Source organism: Poromitra crassiceps (genome assembly GCF_964638095.1).
Source record: "Poromitra crassiceps genome assembly, chromosome: 14".
NCBI lineage: Eukaryota > Metazoa > Chordata > Actinopteri > Beryciformes > Melamphaidae > Poromitra > Poromitra crassiceps.
In genome coordinates this window covers 15,030,696-15,040,695 of record NC_139633.1, presented here as the reverse complement: position 1 = coordinate 15,040,695, position 10,000 = coordinate 15,030,696, and the positions used below count along the sequence as shown (strand labels likewise).

General features: G+C 44.8%; 1 protein-coding gene across 1 annotated transcript in view; it reads right to left on the bottom strand.

Annotated features, from left to right (window-relative positions):
- Positions 1–10,000, bottom strand: part of LOC310788810 (CUB and sushi domain-containing protein 1) — a gene marked incomplete at its 3' end in the record, with an annotated part of 351,287 nt that overhangs the window by 214,176 nt on the left and 127,111 nt on the right. The window contains 2 exon segments of the mRNA XM_083650384.1: positions 2,478–2,555; positions 3,067–3,179. Of these exon segments, the coding sequence (XP_083506510.1) occupies positions 2,478–2,555; positions 3,067–3,179 (191 nt within the window).

The following is a 10,000-nucleotide window of genomic DNA, read 5'->3' as shown; positions in this document are numbered from 1 at the left end:
TGACCAATCAATGCTTGTTAGAAATTGAAAAAAAAAAAACAACCTGTAATGCATGCTTGGCTCCTGATAATGCCAGAAGATTGCTCCATACAGCTGTGCTGTGATGTGAATGGTAAACGGACAGCATTTATATAAAGTGCTTTTCTAGTCGACCAACCACTCAAAGCGCTTTACAGCACGTGCGTGTGATGATGTTCAGGCTCCAGCGGTCGTCTCATCTCGATGCCATGAAAGCATTGGATAGACTTGAGTGGTCATTTTTGTGATCTGTCTTGGAGGCGGTGGGGTTTAACGCCGGTATTCATACACGTGATAAAAGTCCTGTTTTATGCTGCTGGCTAGAGGAATTGCTCTCTTTTTTGTCTGTATCTCCAGATCATCTCGGCAGGATTGACCTTTGACCCCGGGGCTCTTTGCACTTTCACTTGAGCCTCTGAATCAGATAGATATGACAGTCTCTTGAGATCAGACCTGTTTTTTAGTCATAGCCCAAAACACCGCCTTTCATGATATGCTGACGACATAGAGCTATATTGATTTTTGTTGAAAATCCATCGCAATCCATCCCTCCCCTTTCATCCATAGAGATGTCTGGAGCCTTCTTGGGATTTAAGGTCAACTGGTCTTAGTCTGGTCCTGTTACCTCTAAGACCTCCAATCTTTCTAGAGGCTAGACATTCCCACCGCTCAACACGTATTGATTTCTTTCATTGAATCCAATTATTGAATGCAACTAATGTACTGTATGAATTCTCTTTGAAAAATGAACATTTTGCCTCTGTCTCTCCCCGTCGACTACAGGAGCAACTGAAAGTGTCTGTATTCAAATGTATATAAAATGACCCACTGGCCGTGTCTGAAAGCGTCAGCGGTCAGCTCAGTTTAATATGTAATCGGCTCGATAATAACACGCATTTCAGAAACATCTGGAAAATGGAGCTCTAGAGGTTAATGCGAACTTTTTTTTTTTTTTTTACATTTATTTAGTCACTTTATTTTATTTGCACATTTTGGCAAAAGTTTCTTCTATAAACTGGCTATTGGAAAATCCTTCAGCATGTCTCTGTGGCGCAATCGGTTAGCGCGTTCGGCTGTTAACCGATTCGAGCCCACCCAGAGACGAGATGTTTTCACACCAAGACAAATTCCTGGTATGTGAAAACCTTGGCAAATAATAAGAATTCTGATTCTGATTCTGATTCAGGGTGGGTGTAAGGATATGGGTTGGGGGAAAGCTAGTTTACTTGTCCTTGTCTGTGAAGGTATTCAAATCAAAACAACACATTATACCCTTTGTATCAACTAGACAAATACTGTACACACAGAAGGGCTACACCTGCTACTGACAGTATGCTGATCAAAGCTTATTTGCCAAAAGAAATCTGCATTCGTTCAAAATGCCTTTTGAAATTACATGTGTTGATCTATTGGAACGCTAACAACAACAACAAAACAACAAACATATGTTTTGCTGCTACAAACGGCAAGTAAAGAAGGTAACTGCAGTTCAAAGCTTTCACAAAACTAAAACCAAGTAAAAGCCTCAACCTTGAAGGCACGTGCACATTAAAATGTTAAGCACAGACACATCGATGCTTGAGACGTTTAACTTTAAAGAGTTTCATGCCAAAACAAATTATCCGCCATCAAAGAAGTGACACCTACTCTTGGAAAATTGTTGCTGGCATGGAAGCGAAGTGCATTATGGGTTATTAGTTATGAGTCATTTTGAGACCTATGCTGCCAAAAAAAAGAAGAAAAAAATCACTTTTGGAGGATAGAGTCATCTGTGTCTTTGAAATATTAGGCGAGGAAATTCAGGTAGTTTCAGGTCTGGTAATTTTCACATATAGGTCGTCTTTATATTTACACCTTTGTCAGTCAATCTGAGAGTGAGAAAATGCCACCAGCCATTTATATCCCACTGACTGGTACGTACTGTATGTGAGAACCAGTCAAGAGAAGAGGGGAGGAGAAGAAAGGAGGAGAGGAGACAAGAAGAGAAGAGGACAGGACAGGAGAGGAGAGGAGAGGAGGGGAGGAGTGGAGAGGAGAGGAGAGGAGAGGAGTGGAGAGGAGAGGAGTGGAGAGGAGAGGAGTGGAGAGGAGAGGAGAGGAGTGGAGAGGAGAGGAGAGGAGAGGAGAGGAGTGGAGAGGAGAGGAGAGGAGAGGAGAGGAGAGGAGAGGAGAGGAGAGGAGAGGAGAGGAGAGGAGAGGAGAGGAGAGGAGAGGAGAGACAAAAACATGGGACAGTGTATACAACTAGGCTCATCTGCTCAGTTGAGGATGACCAAATCTAACACCATTGAAACATTGATGAAATTCTACATGTATGTGTGTCCTTTGAGGGGGATTTGATAAGAAAAAGACTAAATGACTTGAACACACACAGTCTACAGTCTACATAGGGAAACACAGACAGACAGGAAAACAGACAGACACAGACACACAGACACACACTGATAGAGTGGACTTACAGACAGCATTTTTGTGACTGGAGTCTTTACTGGGCATCATCTTCACTCCTCTGGACTTCAGCTCGATCGCTTTCTTCACTGGAGGGAAGAGAAGAGGGGGGAATACTTCATTTCACTTTCAACTTCACACTTTAGTCAAACTGATTATTACAATTCGGATCACATATATACCAACCATGCACACAATCCATAAAGTATACTTCAGTGCCTCTCCTCTAAACATAATGAAATGCAACAGGGTTAGAGGTGGAGGATCAGAAGGAGAAAAAGAAAAGAAAATTATATGAAAGGACAAGAGAAGAGAAAACACACACACATACACACACACACACACGGACACACGCGCGCGCATGCGCACGCACACACACACGCACACACACACACACGCACACGCACACGCGCGCGCGCGCGCGCGCGCACGCACACGCACACGCACACGCACACACGCGCGCGCGCGCACACGCACGCACACACACACACACACACACACACACACACACACACACACACACACACACACACACACACACACACACGTGTAAAACACAGGCAGAGAACAGAGACTGGACTGGGAGTGTGTGTAACAAACCTTGGTACTGAGCACTGAATCCTTTCCTGCGATGGTTGCTGTCTGAGGTGAAATGCATGCGCAGCCAGTTCTTATTGGATATGACTGGCGAGGGCAGGGTGGTTCCAGTCAGCCTGTAAGCAAATCATAAATCATTAACAATACACATCATAACAAACAACTAGGAGGGCAGACCTCTGCCAAGGCCAATGGTCCAGTCTGCTATGATATGCTCATTTTGGGAGTCGGATGCTGCACCCTTCCAACAAGTTTCGTGAAAATCATCCCAGTAGTTTTTCCGTAACCCTGCTGAGAGACAGACAGGCAAACAGACAAACAGCAGTCTGCTTGGCTCAAAGGCTAATCATGTATTCTAGCTCAGAGTCTGCATGGCTCAAAAAGTGAACATGTTTCCATGTCTTGCTTAGGCTTCGTCTCTTACTCACTATGGCTTTAAATTAACCTGGAATCTTCTATCCCCATGGGGGCATTTTTGCTGTCCTCCCTGCTCGGCGTAGCTTGATGCTGCTGGGCCGGTTCAGGGAGGAGCACCTCTGTAAAGAGCGGAGCCTTCGACGCCAAACATAACTGTATTTCCATTCATGCAATACATGGTTAAATCTCTGACGAGAGTGTTCTTGAATGAAATGTGTTAAATCAGCTTCAGCTGCTCTTCCATTCCGTTACCGGCGGCAACAAAGGCGTTGGTGGAGAAAAAAACGTGGTGAAAACGGAGCGCCGAGCGAGGGGGAGGGAAAGGAAATGATATAAGAGACTGCCTGGAAGCCAATGTTCCAGCAACCTCCCTCGAGCGGCTAAGGAGAGCCACTGGAACTGCCCTTTGATAATGCGACAGGTGTACTGTAGGTACTGAGCACACAGAGACAGAAAGAAACGGAGATAAGGAAAAGATGGTGAAAAGAAATATGAGAGTGCTCGTTAGAGGAACTTATTGAGTGCTAATTAGCAGACGCACACATTTCCATCATGCTGAATACAGTATAGGGAGGGTTGCAAAAAAAAAAAAAGTTTTTTTACTTGCTGAAAGAGAGCTGAAGAAAATCCGAGACTGTCAAAAGTATATGTATACGAGTCAAAACTTTGACAATGTCTGCCCGGAGGCAACGTAGTGCTTCAGCAGAGACAGCGATGAGACTATCATAGAGAAATGTGTTTTCGCTCAGCCAGTCAACTATAAGGCTGCGTTCACACGTAGCGTTTTTTTGACGTGGAAAAAAGTGCTTTTTGTGAGGAGGAAATATAAAGTGGATGGCGCGGTAACGTCACCTGACGACGGGATGACAACATGGCCGCAACACGTGAGGGCAGTGTTCGCTTCTTGTGCGCGAGTGCCATCCAGTTCCATTATTGGAGAAAAGGCAGACATGTCTAGGGGCCGATATCTCCCAAACTCAGGCAACTAACACAAAAGGATGTAGATGGATAAATAGCACTACAGGTGAGAGGAAAAATAATAATGCTTGGGGGATTTTAGTGTGAGCTGTCCCTTTAACCGGGGTAGACTAGCCCGATACCGCAGACTACCAGTCACTTGTGCTAAGCTAACTAGCAGGAGGGCGTTTAACTACTTTTCTACTGCACGCACAGAGAAGAGCATCTCTTCTCGTCTTACTATCGGGAATATGGCAAATAGGCGAATCTCCCAAAATGTTTGGCGTGTTCCTTTAAAGCGCTGCAACACTAAACACTGACTGTATACAGAGGTGAAACTGTTAGATCAATTGTTCTTGTTACACAACAAACAGAGCTTATGAGTCATGTAAAACTGATTTTGAAAGAGACAATTAAATGTTGCTTTCTGTTATTCCATTTACCAATATGTTTTCCCATTCATCTTCCATTTAATAGTCTACTGCTTTCCTATGTGTATACTCATTAAATTGGGACACACTTTATTTTTAGATGACTTTTTTTTAATTAATACATTTTTGATTGGACAACATGCAGCCAGTGTGCTACACTAAAAATAACACCGTCCAATCACAGAGAAGTGAAGGAGGGTTACCTGCTGTTCAGTGGACACAGCATGTTGCTGTGTCAAGGACGGGGATCGACGGATATCCCTCCACGTCACCCCCCGCTGTGGGTGGAGCAGGTGGAGCGCTCACCTGCCTGTGTGCATCCTAACCTCCTCCATCTGTCTGTCTGCCACACCAGGATGAGTTCTCTGCTAAGTGTAAATGCTAAAGCAGTAGACAGATTCATTGTGCGTTGGGGGGGGAAACTGAATAGTCATTTACATGCAATTTTAAATTATTTTAACACGTCAATTTATGAATTCAGTATAGTAATTGATCAAGCTAAGAAAAAAACAGAATAATGAAATGTAATTATTAATTGACATTTAATGATCATTTTATAAATCTTATACCTAATACCTAATTTAATACCAGCAGTTGTATTAATTGTCTCATTTAAATGTGAATTTAATTAATCAATTCATAACATGTTTTAAATGTATTTATTCATTAATCAATAATAATGAATCATTGATAGTATATCATTAAGGACATGGGAAATTACTACGGGTTTTCCCCTCAAACCATCATGGATTTGATGCATTAACATGACCATAATTTCCCTGTAGGGATGATATGTTTTCCCCATTATTTTGCATTGTTTGGTTTAGTACCGTATGCACTGGATGTGTGTTGGAAAGCCACACACACACACGCACACACACACACACGCTCACACACGCTCACACACACGCTCACACACACACACGCTCACACACACACACACACACACACACACACACACACACACACACACACACACACACACACACACACACAGAGACACAGACACACACACACACACACACACACACACAGACACAGACACACACACAGACACACACACACACACACACACACACACACACTCGGTACTGGCCCACTTTCAAAGTGCACTGGCAAGGTCACATGAGCACATTTCTCTGGTGCAGAAGCAGAGCCGCACCTGCTCAGTGTAACAATGTAAACTCAAGGAGTGCTGCTATACTGTATATGACAGGATTACTCTCAGGCCTACACTTAAGCTAATGTTAAACACAATCTACATGGACATACAATGTGAATGTACAGCACCAAATGTCTGATACACGATAAAATCATTGACAAGTGGATCAAGTGATAAGTGCAGCGCCACCTTGTGACAACGGACAGAAATCTGTGTGCACTGCACCCTATTTATTATACAGTCTATGACTGCACCCCATAAATAGCCTGGTAAACCAGCCGGTCACGTGAACTCACCGTCTGGCCTCAACTCTGAAACGGCAAAGCTGACGAGCCAATCAGCGACCCGCCTCATAGTTGACATCGTAACTGGCCAATCAGAATCTCGCTAGCAAAACAGTAATGGCCGCCTCCTTGCCTGTCCACCTCGAGGAGTAATGTCAATGTTTGTCTAGTTTAAACAGCCATAAAGTGCAGTTATTGCAGAAATAGACTCAATAACAACAATTAAACAAGTACAGGAGTATGCAACAGCGGAGTTTCTGGGTGGAAAATATGTTTTCGCCATTCTCCCGAGTGGATTTGGGTTTGACTGGATCCAACGCTGATTGGCTGAAAGAGTTGTCTGTCATCTGTCAAGGCAAGTACATCCGCCCAACTTCCGCCCACTGCAAAGACTGTTGTGAAAGCTTGGGGCCAGATGGGAACGAAGAACGAAATGAAATGTGAGTTCACGTGACCGGCTGGTTTACCAGGCTACCACATAAACTGATTGACTGTGCAATGGGCATACTAAACCTCTTAAAGTTTAAACGCCGGACAGGAGCACGTTGTTTTTCCAGCGGCGGCCTGAAGAAATAGTTGCTGGGAGAGGCACGACATAAATAAACATGCTCACCTGGGAGCTGCTAAGTACACTTTTTCTTGTGCTCATTCCATTAAACAATGCAAAGCACCTTGGGTGAACTGCAAAGGTACAACACATTCCTACCCAGTGACAGGGCAACACCTGCAAGTGCAACTGACTGGTTTCCCCCTGAAGACTTCACCAAGAATCCCACCCAAACACATGCAGCTGTATTCACTTATTTTGTACCTTTGTCACCTTTTGGACACAATGCGTTTTGCTGTGCTGCAATTAAATACTATATCTCAGTTTTAGCCATGTGGCACACTACATCAATGTCAGACAGAAAAGAAGAAGAAGAAAAAACATAGCAGCGCCTGGAGGGACATACATTTTCCCACTAATAAACGTTTATTTTAACAACGCAGAACGGGGGCGCATGGTGCAGTGGTATAACGCTGTCGCCTCACAGCTAGAAGGTCCCGGGTTCAATTCCCGCCTGGGACGCTGTGGGCGCTGAGGGTGTGTCCCCCATGTCTTCAGTGCCTACGATCCAGGTGGGCTATCTCGTCAAAAAGGGCCTTTCTGTGTGGAGTTTACATGTTCTCCTCGTGCTCCTCTGGGGTTCCTCCATACAACATCGGTATGGGCCCCCACTAAAACATGCAGAAGATCGTCATCTGACCAGGTACAAGTTGTGTCCCCGGGCGCTGTAAAGAAAGCTGCCCACTGCTCCTGGCCTGCCCCCTGGAGGAAGGACAAGCCTGGACGGGTTCAAAGCAGAGACTATATTTCACCGGCCACCATCAGCATGTGCGTGTGGCCGGCAGCATGTGTGTGTTGAGTTGTCGTGTGATAACAAAGACAGGTTTGTCCGTCCAACTTTGACTTGAGCTCCTCATCTTCAAGCGCAAGCAGAGCTACCGCTAACTTTGTGTTGTCAAATTGTATTTTCAACAATGTCAAATGTCCTTTTTCAGTGCATCTTAGCTCAGGTTAGCTACAGTAGCTAACACTAAATAGCTACATAGTTGCATGGCAACAAGCATGACGTAACGCTCATTGCGCCCTTTGAGCTCCTGCTCTCCTGGGGCCGGTTGCACCAACTGGTCTTACGACTGGTCTTAACACATTCACTGCCAGCCGTTTTTTTTTTACTGTAGGTAGGTTCTGCCAGAGGGTTTTTTTGAGGATTCTGGCTCATCTTTCAAGACCCGAGGATTCTTTTCTGCTAAGATTTTGTGAACACACAATATCTCAAAAGAACTAATAGAATGTGTGCTTTCTCTGTCTAAAAGAGTTAGTTTGTAGAGTTAGTAGTTATGTAAGCATTAGCAGTTGAATACAGCATGGTTTCAGCGTCTGGAAATTTATTCTGAGATAAACGGCTTTTTGTGAAATTCGATAGAACAGTCACTTTAACCATTCATTTTTGGCATCAGTAAGACGTCAGACATCTAAACAATAGTTTTGAACAGTAATTTCCTCCATAACAGTAGGAAACCCCCCTCTGCTTCCAACTCCTCCCTCCGTGGGCGTTCTCCTCCGCCCTCCTTGGCGGAGGAGCCAGGCAGCAGCAACTCGTTTGTCACAGACCCGCTGCCTGGCTCCTGCCTGGCAGTCTGGATGGGGCTCGCTGGATGGGTTTCGCTCGTTTCTTGGTGGTCCGGTTGAGAGCTCTGATGAAGCTGTTGCGATTCTGGGCTTATTTATGGTGCGTGTTTCAAAGTGTGCATCCAGTCTATTCTTGGAACCCCCCACCGTTGCCACCGCTGTGCATCAGCGCGAAAGTGAAAGCGTTTTCGCCATCCATTTTACTGTATGAGAACGGCTTCCTCGCGCTTTTCCCTCCAGTTTTGGCTCGCCTCTTTCTACTGTGGAGAGACATGTCGCCACTCAGTGGGTCGGTAAAATAGATTATACACATTCAATACCTCCAATAGTGGTATAGGAGACGTAAAAGGGTTAGATCAACGTCCCACCGTCAAAAAAAAAAAATTGATTTTTTTTTTGACGTAAAAACACGTCATTGGCAGTCAACCGTTGGATTTAGTTTGACGTAAAAACACGTCATTGGCAGTGAACGTGTTAAGCTAAGTTGGTCGTAACTTTACGACCTAACAGCTACGCCAGTTGCACCAAGACGGCTTAAGCCTTATTTTCACTACGCCCAGGCGTAAGAGTTGCGCCTGGTCAGGAGGAGGCGTAGAGCCTGCCTGTAACAGAGATCTTTTTGACCGTCATCGTTGTAACACAGCCAGTTCTCCGTCTTTGAAGCACGATGTTAAGATTATAACTAACTAGTTGTGTGGCTTAGCCTTCCCAAATGTTGCCGTTAATTTTTTTAGAATTTAATACATAGAATTGGGAACGTTACATTCAATTTCATTCAGACTGCCTGACACTAATCGCCGCCGCCATTTTCCCCAGGGGCTTCTACAGGAGGAGGGGGGTGGGAGGAGGGAGGGTGTAGTGACACACATACAGTAGTGGGTGACGGCACGAGGCACATTTGTGGGCCAATCAGAGGGCATTCCCCGACAATTCACATGAACGCGCATTGCTACGACCAGCGTAGTTAAGACCAGACGTAAGCCGTGTTGGTGCAACAGGCGTAAATCCACTCTAAAGACTGGTCTTAACTAAGACCAACGTAGGAGTTACGACCAGGCATAGTTAAGACCACTTGGTGCAACCGGCCCCTGGTAACTAGCGATGCACACAGCTGCCACGTTGTGGTTGAGCTGGGAACTCATTCTATCTGATCACGCCCTGAATTGTTCCAAATGAAGCAACAAAGCAGCGGGGATACCGATGATAACAGCATCATACTTTTTTGGCTACAATATCTTCAGCACATGTCAACTTGTACTTTCTCCCTTTACTTTAGATGATTGTCTTTTGTAACTGTGTGGATTTCACTGACTTCTTCAACGCTGTTAACAAACACATCTGACTGCACATCAAAGAACAAAGAGAGCTTTTTTTTCCTAGTTGGGTCACTCACCTACAAACTGAACTGCAGGCTTTTAGAAAGGCCTCATGGTGTCTGCGTTTGATCTATGAGTCTCACATCTAGATTATACTAAGACTACCCTGCTGACTGAGTGGTGTGTAAGTGTGT